This window comes from Eptatretus burgeri, chromosome 12, assembly GCF_056783735.1.
Source record: "Eptatretus burgeri isolate ZD-2024b chromosome 12, Ebu_testis_v1, whole genome shotgun sequence".
NCBI classification, from domain to species: domain Eukaryota; kingdom Metazoa; phylum Chordata; class Myxini; order Myxiniformes; family Myxinidae; genus Eptatretus; species Eptatretus burgeri.
In genome coordinates, this window is record NC_140972.1 from 31379146 (window position 1) to 31406158 (window position 27013).

The following is a 27013-nucleotide window of genomic DNA, read 5'->3' on the forward strand; positions in this document are numbered from 1 at the left end:
GTCATCCTTCCGAGGTCAGCAAAATGAGTGTCAATATGCTGGTATACTGTGTTGGAGTGGCGACCCGTCCAGCATTGTGCCCAATAGCCAAGGAGACTGCTTACGCAGCATCAATGCTCTGCATGGAGTATGGTCCCAATCTCCTCCTCCATGCTGATGTGCCATGGAACTCAGCTTTTAGTCCTGGTCCTGATATGGCTGCCGAGGAAATATCCCAATCGATTTGCACTGGTATGTATATTTACTGTATATTCCCTCACGTATCTATCAAGTAAAGGTTCATTCCCATCCATGGTTCACTCCAGCTTGTGGATCTGCAATTGCTCATCACCACCACTATATTTCAAGCAGTACCATGTGCAAGGGTTTCTGGAGTCCAAATGTCTGTTCTGCAAAGCAAGTAACCTCTGTAAAAGAGTTCTTGAGGATGCTAAGCAGAAATAGCAGCTTCTGTAGCCGATTCCATTGTGGCCCAGCAACTTAGCTCGATGGACTTTTGGCAGATTGCCAACAGTGTACTCAACTGCAATAAATCTTCTATACCTTCTCTCTTTCATGGACCTGAGGTTGTTACTTCACCTGTGGATAAGGCTAACTAATTTTTAAATCGCTTTGGTTCGAATTCTACCCTTAATGATCAAGACACCCTCTTCCTGATTTTCCATCTCGTACAGACTCTGATATTCCAGTTGCATTTATCCCTCCGAAGGAAGTTGCCAGAATTATTCATACTCAAGATGCCTCAAAAGCGACTGGTCCTGATAGAATTCGGGGCCAGGTCTCTTCGGAGAATCCTTGGCGATTACTGGTCAGACTTTGTGTCTAATGAGCGGTTGCTGTGAGAGACTCAGATGAGATTTGTTTCCTGTACAGTCCGTAAGCTTCAGCTGCGGCTGTATGGACATGTGGCTCATTTTCTTGATGCTGATCCTGCTCACCAGATTCTCTCAGTGAGGGAGCCTCATGAGTGGAGGAGCAGCAACGCATTGCTCCGGCGCATGCTCCCATACTTGACCTGACCTGACCTGGTAGAATCCCTGTGATTGTACTGAAGATATGTTGTCCTGAACTGTCATCGAGTCTTGCCAAGTGGTACAACCTCTGCTTGTCTGCTTTGGTATTTTCTGTTTCCTTCAGTGTTTCCTTTTTCATTCCCCAACCTCTATGAATCTTCTATCGGGTAAAGCATAAGTAATCCTGAGGTTTAAATAAACTCCCTTCCTTCCTTCTCTGCATTTTCTGCATTTAAAACATGACATGACACTTTTTACATTGAGAGGTGCTCACAGAGCCAAAGTGGAGGATCACCCTGGAAGATTCTTCCAGAAAGGTGTCCACTGGTCAGTTGCAGGGGACTTCTCGAAGGAACTTTAGGCCTCATCGAGCAGGGAGCCAACGAACGGAGCCCACAAGTAAGAGCGGCCTCGGGACAACTCACTTCTGCCTCTATAAAATGTGATCAGATAAACAGACAACAAGCCGCCGGGGAACAGAGCTGCTGGCGAATGAGAACTGCTGTGTTTGCCTGCATGAGTCTGCATGAGCCTCTGCCCTTTGCCTGTCTGAGCCAGGAGGACTGCAGCTATTCCTGTTTGCAAGGCCACTCCTGTTTGCCGAGCCATGGGTGGTGTGCCAATCAATCTGGGTGAATGGAGCATGAGATCCCCTGACACAGTGGCTCCAGCAACACACAATATCCAACACCACAACATATTTCTCCTCCTCCCTTTCCCTTCCCTTTCCTGCAATTTTGACCAACACAAGCCTGTCTGCTTGTGTGGAGTAAGTGAGGAGCCGCAACCACACTCTGCTCTTCCTCTCATCTTCTTCTTCCTGTCTGCGTATCACGGTCTGATTGCAGCACTCCAGTGTTGTGCGTTCCTCGATAATGAAGATTGTATAAAGGGAACTTACGTGCTCAGGGAAATTACTATTTATCAGTGCCTTTGATCATTGTATGTGCTTGTTTTGAATATGCCTGTAAATACGTGGCTTGTAATTATTGTATCTATAGCATGTGCCTCATTAATATTTAATTGTCAATACATGCTTTCATTTCATAAACTGTGCTTTCAAACCTGCCCAGTTGTCCTTTTCTTCGTTGGTTCGATATACGGTGTACATAATAGATAGACAGGAGATTTTACCCCATTAATTTGCTCCAACAGATAGCAGACTCCCACCCATGGTTTTGCTCGGCCATACATAACAAGTAGACAGTGTGGAGTCGAGAGCACGGTTCCCTAGTTAAGGTAACCAAACCACGAGTAGGTAGCACGATAATTAAGAGTGAGGACCCACTAGGTTTGGTGGCTTCAACCAGCATCCGCTGTTGCTTCGCAACCCACCTGGCCAAGGAGTTATCCGTGGCTTGTCGGCTTCAGGCTCAGAGATCAGGGAGTGGGACCGAAAGACCCCTTCGAGATAGCCTCTGTCCCCCAAAACCATAAATATATATGCAGAAATAATGCTGAGTGCTCAGCATAGCATCCGCTATTACCTCTGTCACCGACGGTAGACGGAGGTTAGGTTTTCACCCATCTGTCTGTCTGTCTGTTAGCAGGATATCTCAAAAGGTTTTTTGATGGATTTTGATGAAATTTTGGTCACCATTGAGTGATCAGTCTCAAAACAATATTTTTTTATGCCCATGACCTGACCTTGTGTACCCTGAGCACGTTTGCAAAACTCGGTGGAGATTGGGCTGGCCGTTTTTATTTCTTCTACGATTTTCAGACATGCACACATGTACATACAGAGAATTGCCTTGTGGGTGTGGGTGGAGGGTGGTGGGGGGGGTGTTGTGCTCATTACCTGAATTGTGGGGTAGCTACATACAGAGAATACATTCACAAACGTACATACAGAGAATTTCCTTGTGGGTGTGGGATAGCTTAAAAACCTTTCACAAATTCTGAAATACCTACAGCCAAAATCTGGGGCTCTCGGTGCTGGGGTTCAGGTTCGGCCATGAAAGAGTAATGTACGCACTCACAAACAGGATATCTCAAAAAATTGTTCACGGATTTGTATGACATTTGGTGGGCAGGTTGGGTGCATGACAAGGACAAATTGATTAGATTTTGGTGAGGATCTGGATCCATATTCAGATATTAGAATCCTATATGTGATTCTTCACCAATGAGAGATGAGGCCAAAAACGATATCTTGCATATCATCTCAAAACGTTATGGGTGAGTTATGACCACACGAGGTGGATGAGTTGGGTAGGCGACAAGAACAAGAAGATTCGATTTTGGTTCCGGATGCAGATCCGGCCTTTCAGTAGGATACAAAATGTAAACTGTTCAGCCTGGCAGAGGTACGTACTCTGTCGAGTGACGTTCCAGTTTAGTTTGATATTTAACAGCAATATTAACATGACGATGTCCCTTGAGATTACTAACTTTGAGGGAGAAAATAGAATCTCACTAATCGGCAGAGGTCCGTAAAGTTTTCCACGATTCTTGCATCACCCCATGATAATTTGTTTATTTCTTTATTATTATTATTATTATTATTATTATTATTATTATTATTATTATTATTATCCCTGTGCTGCTCGGCACATAAGGCAGAAACAAGACGACGCCATTTATCTCTGTCGTCGGCCAGCTTTTCCAAAATCTTCCACCGAAAGTGCAAAGTATTCTGCCTCGTTTGAAAAGGTTCATTTGAAAGTACCCTTGAATCTGCCTTTCTTACATTCCCCCATTGGGGTTCATTTCCATGCTTCTTTTGGTATTATCATGCTCATCAGACATGTCTGAGGACGTGCCTCAGACACGTCCATCTCCTCTTTTTCACAATGGTGGTCAGTGGTTGCATGTTCAATTTTTCCAGGACTTCTTTATTTGACGTATGATTGAATCACTTGATGTTCAGTAGTCCACACAGTCCTCAACTTTTCAAATGCACAACTTGCTTTTGCAATTCTCATTTTATTGTATGAAAACCAGTCTCTATCTGTTTGTACGCTGCTACCGAGGTATGTAAACTCTCGTCACGTTGTTCCATTTTACATTCTCAAGGGTGATGGAACAGGTTCAATGGCATCATGAAAATCCATTATTATTATTATTATTATTGTTATTATTATTATTATTAGAGACAAGGTCGTTATTATCAATCACACCATAGGTACCTTGTAATAATCACAAAATAGTTATTCAACTTTCCATGACACAAGCCACATGAACACGAGCTCAACAGTGGTCCTTTCAGTGTGGTAAAATAATTAAATAAAACCCAAGCCCCCTTGTGTGGACTTACCTCCGTGCTGCATGAGCGGTAGCGAATGTTCCTGCCTCTGCAGTTGCTGCAAACATGAAAGATAATAAATACATCATGAGAAAAAACAACGCCGATGATTTTAATTGAAAAACTAATGTTATTTACATGAACTCTGACTCGGTTTGTGGGCCGGTTTACAAAAGGCTGACAGATGGGATCTAATTAAAAAGGAAAACTCTTAAACAACCTGCACCATCTAGGCCAAAAAGAAAGACTCATCTGAAGGCTTCCTTTGTTCAGAAGTAAATTCTAAAAACTATAAACTGATAACTTTCATCAATCATGCTCCAAACACAGTACTGCCAGATAATAAATAACAGCCCTTTCCTTCTGCCAAAGCAAAGTGACATTAGATGGTCCTCAGAGCCAAGCGTATTCCTCGGCAACCTGAAGATTGATGGTAATGACGATGGCGGGCGCGGCTCGTGCACAGCAGGCAAACGCACAACTCACCTTCGAGGACGACAACGCCGCAGGGAGTACGAAGCTCCACCTCCGCAAGTCCGAGAGCACTCGCTCCACGTACCCCAGGCCTCCCACGCAGCCTCCTGATGTTCCTCCAGTGGGTCTCTCTCCACCGCTTGTGTGACCTGGAGGAAGGAGCAACCACAGCAGGGGGCGGTAAAGTTAAGACAATGTGTGGTGGAGTAGGGAGCTTGGAGTAGAGTACATGAGAAGAGGATTGGAAGAGAAAGAGAGGGGGGGGGCTTTCTTCGTAAAAGGTGAGGAGAGGACGATGTATGTGGGGGAGATGGTTTGAATTTCACTCAACTCTTGGTCTACAAACACTTCAAGGACCCTTCCTCATTCTAGGGAGAAAAAATATTCAGATGCTAGCACAGGTTGCCAAGTAGTTCGAACATAGGATTGCCTTTTAGATTCCCTCATACCTGTGCAGGAATTTATGCTTTAATTCCTCCCAGAAAGGAAAACTGCACCTTTTTTTTTTTTACACCACCACTGAAAGGTCAAAAAAAAAAAAACACGTCAAACGAACAGAAAAGGAGACTCGAGGGATGCCTCGTGTTTGCTGAGCAATTACTCAGTAGCAAAACGATAAAGAGGTGCTGATGTCACTGGGAGTTTTCTTTACACCTTCATCAGTATAAATCCCAGATTATGAGGGACCTTCAAAATTAATGCGGACTTCCGTTCATAGTCAAAACTGAGCTCGTACGTCTATTAGAAAAATTATACATGGACCCCTTTTTAAAGGTACGCCTCAACTTTGGACAAACTTATCCCATCTGCCTGGAAGCATTCGAAATGTCTTCAATGTCGAATCATTTTGATCGTTTATGTAGCCGAGCTGGATTCGTCCTCGCTTAGTTCATCAACTGCTTGCTTCCACCCCCACCCCTCAAGATCCTCTTTCATATCGATGCACTTCGCAGGCATTCCTCACTGTTGAGGCAGCCATTAATTTGTAAATTTGAACAAGCCTGATGGTTTAGTTTACCAGAAATTTCAGAACTATTTCCTGTCCCACCCTCGATGTTATTTACTTGCCACCATGTTGATTTTTCATCACATGCATTGAAGCAGGAAACACGTGATCATGGGTTTCAGTTACCGAAACCATAAAGATAATCTCGCTCAAAAAGATCAGTTTCAGACATCACTTGATTACAATGCCATGTACAAACAAAAGTTCAAGTCATCTTTGAACTACCCTCATATTATGAAGATGTCTTTTCCGGTGATCTTTTCTTCTTTCATAAAAGAGCCACCCCAATAACAAACAGGGGAACAGGCAGACAAGGAGGGGGGGGGGGAAACTGAGCAAGGAGATCAACAGACAGGTGACGCAACAAACAATATAACAACATGGACTTTGACGATCACTGTTCTTCAGGATTGAGGAAATAGTTAAAGATTCAAAAGCAAAACTTTTCTCGCATATCTCATCCTACACCTCTGAGACATGATGATTACAATGGGCTATAGAGGGTGATTAAGGTGAATCCTAGAAAGAAGATGCAATGTGGTTGAGCCAAAGGCAGATCTACGAGCCTTTCTTGGCTTGCTCGCATCAGAAGAAAACAAAAACGGTGCAGCATGCCCAGGACTCTGCAAAGTCAATCATTTTGTGAAGCCAAGAATGTCTGGGAAAGTTCGAATGAGTATCCCTCCAACTACAAGGTGCCTCGTGCAGCCACGCGGGGAGATCTCGCTGAGCTGAGAGCCCCGAATCGAGCCAAACTTGCTCCGCAGGTGCTGCTCGGTGCAGCCCGGCCAGGACAAAGCAAGAGGTATGTCAAATCCTTATCCTGTATCCCACAACATCTACGGTTCTTGTTTGCAGAATAGCACGGATTTTGTTTTCGATGAATACAACAGTGTTTCAATATTATAAAGTAATGAGGCTCAATTGGGCACCTTGTCCAAACCATCGGCACATTTTAATCATGCGCCAAGTACCTGATAGGGCAGGAACAGGAACATCGGTCAATCATCTTGTTCGGGTGATTTTTTTGTTCGTAAGTAGATGGGAAGGTAGAGATACAGTTGTGACTAATGAAGAAAAATGTAAGCAAAGATTGGCTTGATAATAACAGATTCCATCAACAAAGGTACAAAGTGCTTGTTTTAGCATTGCTTTGTTGCTGTCTAATGGCGGTGGATAGTCTAATTGGTGGCAACAGACCAAAAAATTTGTGCTTCGCTAAATGCCTGGTCCCCCAGAACATCTGAAATTGTGTGCCCAATGTTTCCAACACACACTACTTGCAATAATTATGTGAATACAACTTAAAGACAATTTCCTGTTGATGGATGACGCGATTCACAGCACCATTGATGCGGTGCGCGATTTCCCAAATTGAGAAATTAGGTTTTCGGCCAGGAAGTGAAATAGCAAGCTACCGTTACGACTACTGCGACTACTTTAACGGCCCTGCTTAATTCTACCTTGTGAGGTTAGCTGAGCATGCTGTTTGGTCCAAGTAATTAATGAACCAGGTGGCCAGGCCTGACGCTTGACTGAAACTGGTTCGGGTGGACATATTTAATTTGTAGTGTGCCGGAGGTAACTCGCCAACTCTTCGTGAAATACACTGCATGGATCTTTCATGTCTCCCAACTAATGCTTGCAGAGGGAAAACATGGCTTAACATCCATCCGAGGGTAGTGACACTTTGTTGGAAGGCCTCGCCTTCGAAGCACTAATCCAACAACTTAATAGTCGGGTCAGGAATCAAACCCAAGTTAGACAGCTCAAATGTAAGCGTGCTTCCTCTCTCTGCACACACCATTATGTCGGATCAAAGTGAATCTGCAGAACCAGGGACATATTGAATAAACAAATTGGTTGATCTCAGCAAGCGATGTCCGATGACACGATGATGAGTGGAGGTAGCAGGTCGACAAAGACCACAATAAACCACATGAATCATGACTTTTTCATGAACATTCACCCGTTATTGGTGTAGAATTTTTGTAAATTTTCACAACGAAAGGTTGGCTTCGAAAACATCTCAACATAAAAACATGGAAAAGGGATGAACAGGACGGCTGAGCAAGCACATTGCAACACAACTCTAAATAGGATGACTTTATTCTTCCCTCGTTAAAGAATGTCAGAGAAGGTCATCCATTGATCATAATTAACTTTTCAAATCACTCAAATCACTTCTGCGCCTTAAAAAAAATCAAATCAAGTTTCGCACGTATAACAGAGAAAATGAGTAATCTCCAAACTGGATCCATGTACAGGTTATATGCATCATCGCAGATCAGGGCATGGAATGTTGAACTGAAATACCTCTGGGATATCGAGGATACAGGAGTTCCAAGCAGGAATGGTATTGCGTGCGATCCTACGGCATCTCTCATCGTGTTCCTTTGTAGTTTTGCTGAACCGTTTTGTAAGATATATCATTGTGTAACTGAACCGATGAGATTTAGCTCTGGACTCGTGAAAAGTTTCCGAAAAACAAACCACAGGATAAGGAAACTTGTTTGGTGCATTTACAGCAATGAAGGTCGGTTCAAGGAATGTTAAAATAGCGATACAGTTGAAAATGCAATGTTCGCGTGGTCAACACACTCGTTATATTGAGTGTTATTTTAAGAAAAGCGCTTTTCAAATGCAAACTATTCACAAACCAGCAGTTTCCAACCTCCAAGGAAAGGTGAGCAAAATGGATAACGCCGCGGGTTGTTTACCTTTGTCAGAATTCAGTCTCGCGTGTTACCTTTTTAATCACATTTTCTTACAGATAATCTGGGCCAGATTTAAATCAACATGGTTGCTATTCCTTGGTTCAAGCCAGTGGAATATTTTCTTGGCCAGAAAGTTAGAGAAAAATAACACTTCACTCAGCAGTAGAAGAGTGGGTGTGTGGGGTGGAGGGGGAGATGGGATGGGAGGAGGTGGAATGCTGAGTCAAGAACTGGTGGTCTGTGGAATTATATCGCAATATTAGACAACCGCACGGAGGCACATCAAAGCCACCATGTGCGTGTCGGACAACTGTATGCAAGCTTAGAAACGATCATGTGGAGGCACATTGAAGCCATCATTTGGATGAGGGACAACCATGTGGAGGCACATTAAATCCAAAGCCACCGTATACTGTAGGTATGGGACAACGACATGGAGGTATATCATCAAAGCCACCAAATATGTATAAACAATTGCATGGAACCACTGTCTGGATATCATACAACCACCATATGGCCGTATGGGTAGAGGATAACCATATGACAGCAAGTGTTCATCACCACCATTTGGCCACCCATATGGAGGAACATCATCAAGGCCATCATGTGGGCATCGGACAACCAACCACACGAGTCCTTAAATGGTAAACTGGGACACCGACATCCGTGGTCAAATTGCGTCAAGTGCACTAAAGTAATCGTGGAAGGTCCATCCATCCATCCATTGGGACCATACTCTGTGCAGAGTGTTGGTGCTACCTAAGCAGTCTCCTTGGCTATTGGGCACAATAATGGACGGGTCGCCACTCCGACACAATATACCAGCAAGCTGGCACTCATTTTGCCAACCTTGGAAGGATGACAGGCCGAGTTAACCCCACCTGGTATCAATTCAACAGATGAGCGGGATTTGAACTCAGGATACTAGGATCCCAAGCCCACCACCCGAACCATTAAGCCAACACCCAGCATGTGGAAGGTCGCTCCACCTTAAGTGTTAATCACAGTTCTGCACACAATGTATGAAGCTGATATTGGTCTTTGTCCAATAGGAATGGAATGAGATTCTAAATGGGAACCTGAACTTTGGATAACTCTTTCTGAAAAGTTGGATTTTCGGGTGTAGACCACTTTACTTATGAAGAGATCACATGGAGGTATGTCATTAAAATCACCAAATGTGTATAGGAACACCTCAGAGAAAAACACAATCATAACCACCATATCAGTGTACGACAAGCGTGTTAAACCAAACAGAATGCACGGGCCAACGCAAGGTGCACTTCACAGCTGGACTGGACTCCAACTTAAACAAAAGGTATTCATTGAAGATCTACTCAAATGTTCTTGGTTATTGTCACAAGACTGCTTCTCTCCACCCCACCCCCCCCCTCCCCTTGCCATACCCCCAATATGCCAAAGTTATTGACTGATTAATCTACACTCGCAGGTGAGTGACTTGTAAACTTGAGTTTATTGCCAAGATAAGGCAAAAATCTGGAATTCAAACCCCGCCACAACATGGAACGCAACAAAGCAACTCTACAGTGACTTTTGTTCTTCCATTACCCATCGACCTTCTACTCTGTTTCCGATTTATATACCCACAGAGATAGAACATTTACGAAAGTCTCTCTGCAAAACCGCTTGTACTTATTAGACAATTCCATATCCAGAAGTAAATCAAAATGCTCCTCCACAAGTTGTAAATTTATCCATGGTACTGGCCAAAGACACTTTTGGATGTTTAACGCCGACATAGAAGGTGGTACAGCTGGTCTAACATATGCCCAGGTAGGCTAACCTCACAATGCAGCAAACAGTCTGCCGACAATGCATCAGACAATATTTTTCGTCAAAAACAATTAAATCAGGAACCAAACCCATGGTCAGACAACACCGAGGTGAGCCAACGACTGCCAATACAATTTGCCAGGAAAATTTTCACCCAAGAGGGAGAAGATATGAAGCTTCTTGATCTTGTTGTCAACTCTGATGCAACTCTGAGCTTCACGATCAGAAAGACTAACACATGGAACGTGTTGAATGAATGTTCTCCACTACCACCCAAGTATTGACATGGAATATGGACGATGGACTGACGGAGGTGTTGCTGGACGTTCAAGGTATAAGAGAAGGTCATGAGCCTTTTGATGAGAGCTGCAATTGAAATTTTCACCAAACTAATGGAAATTAAGTTAGTTTTTCACCACTGTGTTCGCAGACCATATGTTCAGTGTCCTGACAAGATTTATTGCGAATCTGGAGACAGACAGATGCATCGACAACACGACAATTTCCCAGATGCAAGGCCAGCACGCTGTTCGCAAGATACATGAGGTTTCCCAAACAGACACTGCTGCACGTGCAACATTCCATGGAAGCCATTCAAATTCAATTGGAAGCTGATGTCTTTATCCCATGCTAAGTCATCTCCAAGCTCACACACTCCACCCGGTTGACAGCACATCATGGAAACGGTTGCAACAGCCAACTTATTGGGTTGTATCAAATGAAAACTCCTGACAATTCAGCATGCCGGCGCCATTCAAATTTGCCGAAATGTTTCTTCAGTGCCACTCTTATGGCAATTCTCCATATCGTATGCTTTTTGAAGAAACATCGGTGAAACGATAGAGCCAAAGGAGCTGAGAGTCTCAACACAAACGCCATCGTTTGTTTCTTTTTTGTCATTTTGCCTTTCAAAATCATCAGAATTCTTTGGGGGTGACGATGAAGAGTCAATACCAAGTGAAAATGTGGAGAGAGAGAGAGAGAGAGAGAGAGAGAGAGAGAGAGAGAGAGAGAGAGAGAGAGAGAGAGAGAGAGAGAGAGAGAGAGAGAGAGAGAGAGAGAGAGAGAGAGAGAGAGAGAGAGAGAGAGAGAGAGAGAGAGAGAGAGAGAGAGAGAGAGAGAGAGAGAGAGAGAGAGAGAGAGAGAGAGAGAGAGAGAGAGAGAGAGAGAGAGAGAGAGAGAGAGAGAGAGAGAGAGAGAGAGAGAGAGAGAGAGAGAGAGAGAGAGAGAGAGAGAGAGAGAGAGAGAGAGAGAGAGAGAGAGAGAGAGAGAGAGAGAGAGAGAGAGAGAGAGAGAGAGAGAGAGAGAGAGAGAGAGAGAGAGAGAGAGAGAGAGAGAGAGAGAGAGAGAGAGAGAGAGAGAGAGAGAGAGAGAGAGAGAGAGAGAGAGAGAGAGAGAGAGAGAGAGAGAGAGAGAGAGAGAGAGAGAGAGAGAGAGAGAGAGAGAGAGAGAGAGAGAGAGAGAGAGAGAGAGAGAGAGAGAGAGAGAGAGAGAGAGAGAGAGAGAGAGAGAGAGAGAGAGAGAGAGAGAGAGAGAGAGAGAGAGAGAGAGAGAGAGAGAGAGAGAGAGAGAGAGAGAGAGAGAGAGAGAGAGAGAGAGAGAGAGAGAGAGAGAGAGAGAGAGAGAGAGAGAGAGAGAGAGAGAGAGAGAGAGAGAGAGAGAGAGAGAGAGAGAGAGAGAGAGAGAGAGAGAGAGAGAGAGAGAGAGAGAGAGAGAGAGAGAGAGAGAGAGAGAGAGAGAGAGAGAGAGAGAGAGAGAGAGAGAGAGAGAGAGAGAGAGAGAGAGAGAGAGAGAGAGAGAGAGAGAGAGAGAGAGAGAGAGAGAGAGAGAGAGAGAGAGAGAGAGAGAGAGAGAGAGAGAGAGAGAGAGAGAGAGAGAGAGAGAGAGAGAGAGAGAGAGAGAGAGAGAGAGAGAGAGAGAGAGAGAGAGAGAGAGAGAGAGAGAGAGAGAGAGAGAGAGAGAGAGAGAGAGAGAGAGAGAGAGAGAGAGAGAGAGAGAGAGAGAGAGAGAGAGAGAGAGAGAGAGAGAGAGAGAGAGAGAGAGAGAGAGAGAGAGAGAGAGAGAGAGAGAGAGAGAGAGAGAGAGAGAGAGAGAGAGAGAGAGAGAGAGAGAGAGAGAGAGAGAGAGAGAGAGAGAGAGAGAGAGAGAGAGAGAGAGAGAGAGAGAGAGAGAGAGAGAGAGAGAGAGAGAGAGAGAGAGAGAGAGAGAGAGAGAGAGAGAGAGAGAGAGAGAGAGAGAGAGAGAGAGAGAGAGAGAGAGAGAGAGAGAGAGAGAGAGAGAGAGAGAGAGAGAGAGAGAGAGAGAGAGAGAGAGAGAGAGAGAGAGAGAGAGAGAGAGAGACTGCACCGAGGGCAAGATGACCTGATCCTGGAGGAAGTTGTCGAGCATTGTCTCTCTGTGATCAGGTGCTTTCCTAAACCACTCGAAAATGCGTAACACCTGTTTGAAAACTCGGCCAAAATTCTTATTTCTGAAAATCCCAACAGACTTGAAAACCTTCTGAAGGTCATTCTGAAAATGATCGAGACGAGGTTCATCCATGTTTGTTTTTGGACTGGATATAAATGCCGTAGTTTCAGAGTACAAGACACAATGTTTACGAGATTGCGGTGGACTGATCCCATGGAGTCCAAGATGAGCAGAGAGGCCAAGAAAGAATACGGACTTACAGATTGTGTGAAAACAGTTAAAGGCAAGTAATGTACGGTAATCTTCAGGCTGAGAAGCTTTCACCTCCTCATACGTACAATGCTTCTGGCCAAGGGTTTGGAAACGCAACAATAGTTTTTTTTTTGTTGTTTTTTTTAGAAGTTATTTCATTTTATGACGTTTTCACATAATTTAATAGGATTTTGAAAAAAACATTTACAATGATGTCTTTGAAACTCTATAAATCCGTAACCCCATTCTCGTGATTTATGAAGTATGAAAGTCTCGCAAACTGAAATTTGATTCCTTGGGAGTGTTAACTTTACTGGAACTCAAACATAGCACGGGGACTTGTTGAGAATTTGCATCCGGAAGAGCATTGCATCACCAGCTTTTCGAACCGTTTGGACGTCATTTGGAAAAACCGGACCTCGTCCATGCCAAGTTTGATGCATTAGGTACAATAAAGCACCTCGGTGGAAGTCTGCAGGTGCCAATGTATGCAATGTGTGTGCATTTTATATTATTTTCACATCCACTCCTATACGGATCGTGAGTTCCTCGGACTTCGTTGCTCCTCGTGCATCAAGCGTGGCGAGGACGTGCTGGTTTCCAGGAAGCATGCAGGCTGCACCTGCCAAGCTCCTCTCGATCTACACAAATCTGTCATTGTACTTCCTAACAACGTTTTGTGTGTAATATCCAGACCGTGTCAGATTAAATGCTGTTCATTTGGTTACATGGTTCCAAACTGTCTGCATTTTCACAACAACTTGTCCGAATGTATTTGCCGTTTAAAGCAGCCGGGAAGGTGTTTCTCATGAATTCAAAATTTTTGTCCTAACGAATGAGCATGCAAAATCAACATTATCACAGGTGGAACTACAACGGCACTCGGTTGGGCGCATACCTCCACCAGGCTTGACAGTTTAAGTTTTGTATCCCACCGATAGGCCGGATCTGAATCCAGACCTTAACAAAAATTTAATCGGCTTGTTCTCATCACCGAACCAACTCATCCACCAAGTTTAGTCATTACTCATCTGCAACGTTTTGAGATATCATGCTTTAAGGCCCTGTCACACCTTGACGATTTAGCCAGCGTATGCCTGACGCATGCAAAATTTGGCTAAAACGCTGGCACACGTCAAATACGTTATGGGTAAGTTTGTACACGTTAAGAGCATGCTGGCATACGTCGTAGTACGCCGAGGTGTTAGACAAATTTTCCATGCTTGAAATTTTTCGACGTATGCCGGCGGATGACTCACACGTTCCGCATAATGCTGGCCATAAGTTGTCGGCACGTTAAGCGATCGTTGACACACGTCGACACACGTTACTTGTAAGTTACTCATAAGTCGAAACACGTCAAGGTAATGTTTCGCGTACCCAAAACTTATTTCTAACCTATGAGTAACGTGTTGTAGGCATGTTACGCGATCGTTGACACACGTCGACACACGTTACTTGTACGTTACTCATAAGTTGAAACACGTCAATGTAATGGTTAGCGTCAATGTTCGAGACTCCCTGTTTTGTTTTTTTTTCTTTTTTCGGCATGATGATGTTGACACTTCGATTTCTAGTGCGGTTATAATATAATATAATTAATAGGCTGCCGCTCAACAATTTAAATCATAACCGCACTAGAAATCGAAGTGTCAACATCACCGTCATACCGAAGAAAAAAAAAAAAACAGGGAGTCTGGAACACTGACGCTAACAATTACCTCGACGTGTTTCGACTTATGAGTAACGTACAAGTAACGTGTGTCAACGATTGCGTAACGTGCCTACAACTTATGCCAGCGTATGCGGAATGTGTGTCATACGTCGAGAAATTTTCAACATGCTGAAAATTTCTCGACGTACTCGGCATATGACGACGTATGCCAGTGTACTACGACGTATGCCAGCGTGCTATTAACATATACAAAACTTACCCATAACGTATTCGACGTGTGCCAGCTTGGTTCGGCAAATTTTTCATACATCGGCATACGCTGGCTAAAACGTTAAGGTGTGACAGCGGCTTCACACTTCGATGTCTAGTGCGGTCATGATTTGAATCGTCGAGCCGCAGCCTATGAATAGCCTATGACACGTGATCGTCGGCGATACGCTGCCGCATGCTATGCATAAGTTAGACTATCGTTGGGCATAGGTTGTGAACGCCGATAACACGCTCAGCATTCGTTGGTATAAGTTATCTATATGTGATTAAAACGTTCTGTGTACGTTACTAATACGTTATGCATACGTCCAACACGTTATTATACGCCCAAATTTTTTTTAAAAAACATCAATAGTTCAGCGTATGCTAGCGTTTTACATATATTTTGAGACCTTGCCATACGCTGGCTAAAACGTCAAGGTGTGACAGGGCCTTTATATCGTTTTTGGTCCTATCATTCACCTGTGAAGAATCACTTTAAAAATTCTGGTATCTGGATCCGGATCCTCACCAAAATCGAATCAATTCATCTTTGTCAAACACATAACATGTCCACTAGGTTTCATCCAAATCAGTCCACGTTTTGAAATATCATGCTATATATCGTTGTTGGCCTTATCAATGGTGAGAAATCACTTTGAATTAAAAACAATTGGCGCATCCGGATCCGGATTCAGATCTTTACCAAAATCTAATCAATTCGTCCTTGTCACATACCCAGGCTGTCCACAAAGTTTTGTCCAAATCCGTCCAAACTTTTTGAGATATCCCACTCACAACCAGACAGTCAAAGAGACAGACAGGAATGAAGATATAAACTCCATTCATCTTCGGTGGCAGAGGTAATAAAAATACCAAGGCAGGTGGCCAAGTTACACCACTTGATGTCACCTAGCCAGCACTACAGCATTTTGTATAACTAACTTTGCCACTGTTACATAACCAAATTAACCTCCGACCTCCCCCACACCAGCTCCTCTTCCTATATAAAACAATACAAACATTTAAACTCAAGTGAAGCTGATGGTGCACCATCGCAAATCCCCCCGCTCCCCACCAAAAGGAAAGTTTAAAGATGGCAAAAAGTTCCACCAGGAATGACCCAATATCAAATTTTTAATGTAAAAAAAAAACTTCTGTTTTGACCCATATTATGACATTTTCAGTTCCACCCAACCTCTTGAGGCATGAACCGGGGATCAAATCCCCAAAAAATGTTACATATTTCATGTGTCGCCCAATATTGATTGCATTTACAAAGTTTCATTTAAAATTGTGCCTGTAATTGATGGGTAGTTAGTAGTTGCCCTGGGGGGAGGCAAAAATGATACTGCTCTCCACCTTCTTGCCATGTGGTGATAATAACTACCAAATTTGGTGAATTTCTGCATAACTGTTTTGGAGATAGCGTGACGGACAGACAGACGGAGCTGATTACAATACTTCCCCCCCCCCCGGATTTTTAAAAACAACCATGGGCATAAAAATGGCAAAGGATGGAGGGATGGTGTACCAAAAAGTATGTAAATAAGGTAGGGATAGTCACAATAAATTATCATGTGACACCATCCCGACATCTTTCTTTGAATAATGGTTGTTGTCTCTCCATCCCTGAATCCATTTGCAATGACAGGGTATGTTGATTGCTTCCATGTATGAATTTGACCAGTGAAATATTTAACAGTTTAAACACACACACACACACACACACACACACACACACACACACACACACACACACACACACACACACACACACACACACACACACACACACACACACACACACACACACACCAAATCGAGAGATATTTTTTCATGTCATTTGCAGGCAGAGACATTATTCTCGTGGCACTGTGGCTGTCCAACTTTCGAAAGGGCGCACTCTCGCTCTCTAAAGGAGATCGTTATGCAAACTTCCTCAAAGCCAACCTCAACAGGTGTCCTCCAACATTATGACGACGGCTACAATAGTCATGCGATTCATAATTTTACAAACCAATACACGCGGCATTGAAAGGAATAAACAACAAATGGTGAAATGTTTGCATATGCTGAATAAAGAACAATCAAACAAAGTTTGAATATACAAGCGGATGAGGAAAAAAGGCTTTTTGACTCTGTGTGAGTGGAATGACAAGGGCAAAACAAACAAATAAATAGATAAATAATGAAAAAAAAAGTATGACCAACAAGGGAATTGATTTTAGACAAAGGAGCAGGAGCTGCACGACAAAGGGCAGCAGGTTCACAAACTACCAGTGGGTATAAAGGAGAGATGGACATACACAAGGAGGAAAGGAGGAAAAACACAAAAATGAAAAACAATGGCCAGGAGAGGACCAGGAAAGAAAGAATCCATGTGTACAGAAGAGATTGTGGATGCGCATGGATGCGAGCATTGGAAAGACTGAAGTAAGGAGGACAAGCCAATGGAAACAGGGAGACGATTCCAAAATCGGGAGTATAATGGGATGAAGGTATGCACAGGTGAGCAACCTCGACTTGAGGAGGAAATTTGGAAGGGGAATGAGGTTTTAAGTTCAATGCCTAGTTGGTTCCAGGTCATTTGCACGTGATGATGTTTCAGGTTGTGTTTTTCCTGCCATTCGTGAAACCCAGAAGATTCTGTGCATCCTTTATCGAACCCCCATAATGCATGGCTCATAGAAATATAACACCAGGTGAATGCACTTACACTGTGTATTTCAAAGATTTCAAATGTACCTCATGCAAATCAAACGTACAATTCAATATCGATGTCAATAAAAGGCGAAAGACTCTACTTTGGTCATTCTTTATTTCTTCTTCCCCAGTTTGAGCCAATTCCATCCTGCAGTTTGGACGTGCAGATTTGGCAGATACTACAACAACCTTTGGGAATTTCTCTCCTGAAGGTCTGTCATTGTTAATTTCGCAGGACGTCAGAGATTTCACAGAGAACTGGGTTTAGTGTCCATTGCATTCACTGTCGAAACGTTCCACCAGAGCCCGGGTGTACGGGAGTACAAGTAAGACCTTATTGAGTTTTCGGACTACCGGTTATGTCCTCGGTGTCGAGTGTAATGGTCCGCCAGGTGAATGACTATTCCCATACCATCAAAGTCCTCGGTGTTGAGTGTAATGGTCCGCCAGGTGAATGACTATTCCCATACCATCAATGTCCTCGGTGTCGAGTGTAATGGTCCGCCAGGTGAATGACTATTCCCATACCATCAATGTCCTCGGTGTCGAGTGTAATGGTCCGCCAGGTGAATGACTATTCCCATACCATCAGTGTCCTCGGTGTCGAGTGTAATGGTCCGCCAGGTGAATGACTATTCCCATACCATCAAAGTCCTCGGTGTTGAGTGTAATGGTCCGCCAGGTGAATGACTATTCCAATACCATCAATGTCCTCGGTGTCGAGTGTAATGGTCCGCCAGGTGAATGACAATTCCGATACCAGCAATGTCCTCGGTGTCGAGTGTAATGGTCCGCCAGGTGAATGACTATTCCCATACGTTCAGTGTCCTCAGTGTCGAGTGTAATGGTCCGCCAGGTGAATGACAATTCCGATACCATCAGTGTCCTCGGTGTCGAGTGTAATGGTCCGCCAGGTGAATGACTATTCCCATACCATCAGTGTCCTCGGTGTCAAGTGTAATGGTCCGCCAGGTGAATGACAATTCCGATACCATCAGTGTCCTCAGTGTCGAGTGTAATGGTCCACCAGGTGAATGACAATTCCGATACCATCAATGTCCTCGGTGTCGAGTGTAATGGTCCGCCAGGTGAATGACAATTCCGATACCATCAATGTCCTCGGTGTCGAGTGTAATGGTCCGCCAGGTGAATGACTATTCCCATACCATCAGTGTCCTCAGTGTCGAGTGTAATGGTCCGCCAGGTGAATGACTATTCCCATACCATCAGTGTCCTCAGTGTCGAGTGTAATGGTCCGCCAGGTGAATGACAATTCCGATACCATCAATGTCCTCGGTGTCGAGTGTAATGGTCCGCCAGGTGAATGACTATTCCCATACCATCAGTGTCCTCAGTGTCGAGTGTAATGGTCCGCCAGGTGAATGACTATTCCCATACCATCAAAGTCCTCGGTGTTGAGTGTAATGGTCCGCCAGGTGAATGACAATTCCGATACCATCAATGTCCTCGGTGTCGAGTGTAATGGTCCGCCAGGTGAATGACTATTCCCATACCATCAATGTCCTCGGTGTCGAGTGTAATGGTCCGCCAGGTGAATGACTATTCCGATACCATCAGCTGATGGTGATTATTATGCTGCAAAACAATGTATGTTAACACGGTTTCTGGGTTTCCATCATTTTTGGGGTGCACAATGGATGCAATAAAACAGAACGTTGATTGAGGTGCGCTAACTGCCACGGGAAGCAAGGAGACGCTGACATTTTGGACGTAACTCTTCATTGGACAAAAGAAAAGAGGACGATAGAGTAAGAGCCGCTGCTCCAGAGTATATCCAACACATTTCTCTCGTGGAGAAAAAGCCTTTCAGCAGCAAATGTGATTGTCCTATAATAAACCGATATGATTAGCCTAAATCGAGGTATATGATTGGCCGAAATCAGCCACAAGGTGGTGAATTACGGAGCATTTATCCACTGTAGCGTTGTATCAAATGCAGGACATAAAGGTGACATCGAGTTTGTGAAGACGGGAGTGTGCATCGAAGTGGTTGATAATCCAGATTCTTGTGAAACCTTGGGTGTTTTCAAAGGTATCGGGGGAAAAACAGTGTATTTTCCCCCAAGGAGCACATAAAAATTTGGAAAAATCATGAGAGTTGGAGTTACTCCTGAAGAAATAATCTCAAGAGCGTCCTGTTTCGTGATTTCATACATCCTGGGGCAAAATATTCGAACTTGTATATTCAAGGAAACCGCTGAACTCAGTCGCTCTGGGTTGTCAGCTGAGCTCCAATCAATAGCAGATCAGTAAGTGCAGGATGGTCAGTAAAGAGTCATGACTCTAAGAAGTTCCAGAGTTTCTCTGATCCTTCCATCCTGACCTGCTGATAAAGGATAAGAAAAAGCTCAAGTGCAGAAGAGGAATTCAGAGATGAGCTCCTGCATATATGCCTGATGTTGGCGTCGAACTAAATGTCACAGTACCCCCTCCTGCAGATGACCTGTGAGTTTGGATTCACGCTTTCAGATGCTTCTTCATTCTCGACAATGAGTCAAGTCACAGTGCCGCAAGGAAGATGGCTGTCTTTCTTTATCATACAGGAGACGAAAGGAGGGCATCGAATGTGTCACATTAATTGAGCCTGCTCTTCATCTGAGCCAGTTATAGCTGTTGTTCCAACTCTTGGAGGGACGGAGCTTATGATCAACAGCTGTGAGTGCAGGCGCGCGCGCGCACGCACGCACGCACGCACACACACACACACACACACACACACACACACACACACACACACACACACACAGAGACACGTTGTCCATCATATCTGGCACCCCTGCCTCCATGAATGAACACATTTAGTGTTTTCCACTTTCACCTAATTGCCAATCTTGTGTCTTATTCTTCAACGGATCCCTGGAATTTAGTCAACACGTGACTTTCAAAATGAAGAATTCCACCCCAGAATCCAAGAATCCAAATCCATCAGGACCATACTCTGTGCAGAGTGTCGGTGCTGCCAAAGCAGTCTCCTGGGCTATTGGGCACAATCCTGGATGGATTACCACTCTGACACAGGATACTCGAATGGCTCAATCATCCCAGCAAGCTGGTACTCATTTTGCCAACCTCAGATGGATGACAGGCTGACTCAACCACACCTGGTATTAATTCAACAGCCAAGTGGGATTTGAACTCAGGACCCTAGGATTCCAAGCCCACCACCCTAACCATTAAGCCGACACCAGGCATGCCCCAGAATGCTTGGCGCACATGTGCAGTAACCCTCGGAAACGTTGGCGATCAGTGCATCATAAAGTATACCGTGTGTCACGGATAAGGATTGTGACTTAAAATGACCCACAAAGCTTCTAAAAGAGCTGAAAATATTTGGAGAAGTACCTGAGAGAAACGGCTATGCCTCTGCACAACAAAGGATTAAGAGAACTTTGTCAACTCTCAATGGGAAGCTGCTCATAGTGCAAACTCCCAACCGTGCGGACAAGGCCCGAGTGGAGGGATGTGTATTACACACCGACTCCCCTCCACCCCCACAATGGATCACTACCAGTGAATGGGCTGGGAATCTGGATTAGGTTCTTCTTCTGAACACGGATGGGAAGAACATATCTGGGGTTTTGAATGTGGAGGACATGGATAAAATGGACACGCTTCCGATCAATAATGTTGGAATGGGGACGGGAAGCTATGGAAGCTGAGAGGGCTGTTATAAATACATTGTTTGTTTGGTTCCGGGACCACAGGAGAAATTATATGAGATTTTTGCATCTATTGCTAAAAGTTGAAGTGTCTATGTATATCATATGTAAATGTCCACTGTGGCTGATAATAATTATATTAACAGAAGTCAAAGGAAATCAACACCTCTCGGTTTCATCGACGGATATTTGTCGTATTCCTACAATTTCCGTGAGTCTGATTTTCATTCAGAAACACAACAATTATGGTTGACCATCCTTAAATTACTACTCTTTCATTTAAATGCTGAAAACTATCTTTCAAAGACAATTTATATCACAGAATTCGTGCTTGCAATGGCAGCTTAAGAGTGCCTGGTGAGGAAAGTCGGGCTTCAGCAGTTTATCTGTTCAAATAAATGGGTGATCACAGAGATGCAGCCAACGTTAACGTAGTTTGAAAGTAAGATTACCTGCCTGGTGTTGGCTTAATGGTTAGGGGTGGTGGGCTTAGGATCCGACGATCCTGAGTTAAAATCCCACTCGGCTGTTGAATTAATACCAGGTGGGGTTGACTCGACCCGTCATCCTTCTGAGGTTGGCAAAATGAGCGCCGGCTTGCTGGTATCCTGTGTTGGAGTGGTGACTGTCCAGGATTGTGTCCAATAGCAATGGAGACTGTTTAGGCAGCACCAATGCGATGGACAGATGGATGGACGGACGGATTCTCTTGTCTGTGCACTTATTGCCTCCACCACAAAAGGTGGATGGAGGTTATGTTTTCATCCCTGTCTCTGTTTGTTTGGCTGTGAGCACGATATCTCAAAAAGTTATGGATGGATTTTGGACGAAATTTGGTGGACAGGTTGGGTGTGTGACAAGGATGAATTGATTCGATTTTGGTGAAGATCTGACGGCTAGAATTTTAAAGTGATTCTTCACAATAATTGAGAGATTGGGCCAAAAACTATATATAGCATGATATCCCAAAAAGTTGTGGACGAGTTATGACAAAACTTGGTGGATGAGTTGGTTCGGTGACGAGAAAAAGTTGATTAAATTTTGGTTCAGGTCCGAATCCAGGTACGGCCTATCAGTGGGATCCAAAATGTAAACTGCTCAGCCTGGCGGAGATATGCGCTCTCCCGAGTGCCGGTGTAGTTCGAGTAAGTTATTGTCCATGAGTTCCCTGGGGATTATGGGCATGGTGAAAGCAAGCACTTTGTGTTTTACCCTCTCTTGCCTGATATAGAATGTTATGTTTCTCCATTAGAAAACTGCACCAGTTTGATGAAACTACTTATCATTTTGTAAATTGAGTCTCTTTGGTACCTGTCTGTATAGAACCAAGGACATGCGTTTTTAAGATTGAACGTAACCATTCTGTCATAATTTATGAATTTTAATAAAGAAATCTCGGCTTCACAAATTGATGGAGGAGCTAAACGATAGAGGGCAAGAGGTTCACAAACTGACAGATGATCAAAGGGTAAAAGGGAGACAAAGACATCAAACACGAGTGGATCGGTGGCAGAAAGTAAAGAGTGGAGGGTATGTGGAGAGAGAGAGAGAGAGCTCAGTGAGAGTAGAATAGAGTGACCATCGATGGGTATGGGAGAAGCATGAGGTGACGATTGTCAGCATCCTTGAAAGAGCCACATGAGACAATGGACACAAGGAGTCGATTCCAAAGACATATTGTTGGGATAAAGGAATGGAGGTGAGCAGTATGCTCATAATTTGGCAGTGTGACCAAGCGTGGGGTTCGGGAGAAATGTGTGTGAGCTGGGCATGCTGGGAGAGGACGGAAGGATAAGAGTGGGTGGAGCGAGGCCAGAATTTAGGCGATAGAAAAGTGATAGCCCATGAGCCTGCCTGTGGTGGGCTAAAAGCAGACCTTGGGCCTCGGCCTCCTGCTGAGAGATGCTGCAAAATGCCTTACTCTTTGGACATCCTGGCATCCGGACATCCCAGTATCTGAGTCGATGTAAATTCAGGATTGTGAGTGAGCCTGAGCTTGAGACAACACTGCCCCTTCGATTAAAGAAGCCTGGTAGATTAACATTGATAATAGTAGTATCCTGAATTGCAACATTAACAGAGACATTTCAGAAAATACTACAATAAATCGCTCACATTTTTAGATTAACTCACCTGTGGAGGAGCTTCTCCAATCACTGATATTTACATATTATATATATATATATATATATATATATATATATATATATATATATATATATATATATATGTATGTATGTACATGTTTTTTTCAGATAGATATACAACGAGCAAAAGCAAAGCAAGTCTTCTGTAATGTGTGGTCTATATGTCATCATGTTGATTACAAACTACGTGCTTCTCTCGTGTGTTGTAAAGCGGCAATGCATCCATTCAATCTGTCCATCGTCCCACCAGTCCCTGGAAATTGTCCGCATGCACAGACATCTCATGTTGCACAAATCAAATAAACGAGTGAACGAATAACAAGTCTAACTCAATGGTGCACCCCGGCATCGCCACATTTCCAAATAAACAAGCGGAGCTCCCTCAGACTTGTTTTAACACAGACCTTTTTCATGGAGGCCTCACGGGACCCTAATCCTCTCTCCCAGTGGTGAGGGCCTCCGCATGTTGCCGTTACTATCCTTACACCGAGTCTGCCCTAGGGGCCAGGGGCATCTGCCATCAGCTTTGGGGATTGTCTTCCCAGGCCTCATGTGGATGTGTAACAAAATACAGAATGAGCCATTTACAATCCGAATAAAGAAATGAAAAAAAAAATCCAAGCTCCGCTGCAGGGATAAAGATCACATTGTCATGTGATAGCATCATCACAAGTGGTCTACAGATCTAATTCAACTTGGTCCACAAAATGCTCACATTTGTACTTGCATTTTGGTTTCTATAACTACAACCTTGGATATGAATCCCAGGCTGGACTTGCCATCAATTCAATTCAAAAGGAACTCTTTGCACTCGGGGACTTGTGTGCCAGTGAGCAAAAGGGAGTCAAGTCCAAGCTTCTTCCGTGCGGGCAATGGTTATTCTTAGAAATACATCAAAATTTAGGACAAAGGTCAGCGGTGCAACATTGTGGGAACCAAACAAATGAATATTATTTCCAAAGTCAATGGAGACTTTTCCTTGAGTCTCTTTTGTACATTTTGAGAATTTTGTCATTCTTGTGATGAGATCGTTACAAGTCACTGTATAATTATAAGCCAAAACAAAATAATTGTGTTCTCGTAAACAGAGCGGAAAGTCTGATGGAAATGTTGTTTTTTTTTCTTTTAAAGTGGGGGGTGCAGGGGAAAAATAAAGAATAAAGCAAAACTTATTCTTGAGGAATGTCTTCTTAACAAACTCCAAGACATACACAGTCTATGTTTGAATTCAGTATCAATAAACCAGGTTATTTGTAATCAATAAAGAACTGATTGATTGGAACGCGACAAAACATGTAACCGATCATTTATTTATTGATTACATGTTTTGTTGTGTTACACTCAATGTACTCTTTATTGACTACATGATTTATTTATTCAAACAAATCAGTACTTTATTGATTACATGAATTGTGTTACAATTGATCATTATCTCTGCCACCAAAGGTGGACAGAGGTGATGTTTTCACCCTGTCTGTCTGTCTGTCTGTCTGTCTGTCTGTCTGCCTGTGAGCAGAATATCTCAAAAGGTTTTGGATGGATTGGGCCAAAATTTGGTGGGCGTGTTGTGTGCGTGACAAGGACAAGTTGATGAGATTTTGCAGAAGATCCGGATCTGGATCCGATAATTTTTTTAAGTGATTCTTCACCAATGAGTGATCGAGCTAAAAACGATATATAGCACGATGTCTCAAAAACGTATGGACAGATACAAAATAAACTTGGGAGACAGGTTGGGTGTGTGACAAAGACAAATCAATTAAATTTTAGTAAAGATCCAGCTCTGGATCTAGGACCTGATATGAGAATGTATTTTTAATTTTTTAAGTGATTCTTCACCATTGAGATATGGGGCCAAAAACGCTATAATATTGTTAAGGCTTTAGCGGTGGCGGGAAATTCGGATGAGTGATGTCAATCACTGTCCGTAACCAGTTTGGGTTTTCGCACCCTTTGCTCGAGAGCCAAATGTTACAGATTCGGCACCACCCTAACCACTGCCGTCTCCGGAGTTATAACGCCGGCCGGTTCGGCACAGACCTCGGGTCACGCGTCTCAAATCGCGATACCAACGTACCCCTGGACCTTACCAGTTGGGGAAATAGACCCCGGTTACAGACTGGTTTTGTCAGAGACCGAGCGAATTCTGCCAGTCTGTAACCATTTTGGTTTTTATATCCAAATCGAGCGGATCGTTCCTCGGTGCGGCACGAATTAATTCAAAGCGGCAACTTCATACGAATCAGCCAGATTTATTGGGGACACATCGGAGAAACGCAACACAAGCAAAGCATTCACGACAATGTTATAATTAATCTATAACCTGTTCTTAACTAGGGAGCTACGGATTACAGGTTTTGAAGGGGACCCTAATGAGATAAACCTTAAACAACATGCAGACAAGACATGGACAGCATGCAGACAAGACACAGAGTACTTGGTGATGTTTCATGGACGAGAGGAAAGTGTCAAAGCCCGAATGTGGCTCGTGACAAGCCGATGTCCACGTATTCGAGCACCCAAGCTCAAACACGCCGCGTGGCAAAATGGCGCTCGTACTCTTTCTTCTCAAGGCACCGCTTGCACATGCCCTCCTCAGCGCGTTCTGACCCCGCGTAATGTCGATGGCACAAGACCGTCAGATCGATGGTGGGTTTCAGCTGGTTTCTCACAAGGTCCAGGCCTGGCCTGTTCACCAGATCAGGCCAAATCAAGGTGTTGGGCTCCAGAGGCTGGGTCTATGGGATTTCAAGACATCGTCGAGCCGTGAGGTGAGTAGGGACAGTCAGAGGCCCGATCACTGGACTCCGGATGAACCTGTCGATGTTCTCATAAAGGTCGATCGCCGACTCCCACTCATCGTTTCTCATCCAGCCGATGGCAGACAGACCTCATGCAGTCCCTTCCCTGCCTTTCTTTCGGCTCGCTCCTCACGAAAACAGACACAGCTGTCCCCTGTACAGCCGATCGGCGCCACCTCGGCGCTCCCAGTTTCACTTTCTGCTGATCGCAGACTGACCTCGGTGCTCTCAGTTCGACCTTCTGCCGGCGCACGCTCGCCTCCAAGCTGACTGGCCACTCCCCCTCAGAGCGCTGGGCAGGGACTATTGTCCGGAGAGAGAAAGGAAGAAGAAAAACCTCTCGGTCCACCACCAATGTACGAACAATGAACAGCTTCTTAACCTCCCGACACACATGTAGCGTCTATTTACCAAACAACCTGGCTAAACATGCATTTAATGGGGGATCTGGGCTAATACTATATTTAATAACACACTAAGGGCCACTTCCACAACAATATGAACTGTAGAGCATGATATTTCAAACAGTTGTGGACAAGTTATGACAAAAATTGGTGCACTTGTTGGTTAGGTGACAAGAAAAATCCAATTCGATTTCGATTCAGGTCTGGATACAGATCCGGCATATCAGTGGGACACAACACGTAAACTGTTCAGCCTGGCAGGGTTATGTGCTCTCCCGAATGCTGTTCTTGCTTCTTTCTTCATTACGTATTGTTGTGTTACAATCAGTTATTTATTGATCACAACACAGCAAACCATGTAATAAATAAAAAATAAATTGATTGTAACACAACAAAACATGTAATTGAAAAAGAACTGATTGAAAATAAACTCACAAGT

At 43.9% G+C, this 27013-nt stretch overlaps 1 protein-coding gene across 3 annotated transcripts in view; it reads right to left on the minus strand.

The window, feature by feature from the left end:
• Positions 1-27013, minus strand: part of LOC147015359 (ADAMTS-like protein 1) — a 317312-nt gene that overhangs the window by 255205 nt on the left and 35094 nt on the right. For all 3 annotated transcript variants that reach the window (XM_085850036.1, XM_085850035.1, XM_085850033.1), the window contains exons 4-5: positions 4747-4883; positions 4273-4318 (exon numbers count right to left, since the gene is read on the minus strand). In XM_085850036.1, coding sequence (XP_085706162.1) covers positions 4273-4318; positions 4747-4883 — 183 coding nt within the window. The remainder of the gene's footprint in view (positions 1-4272; positions 4319-4746; positions 4884-27013) is intronic.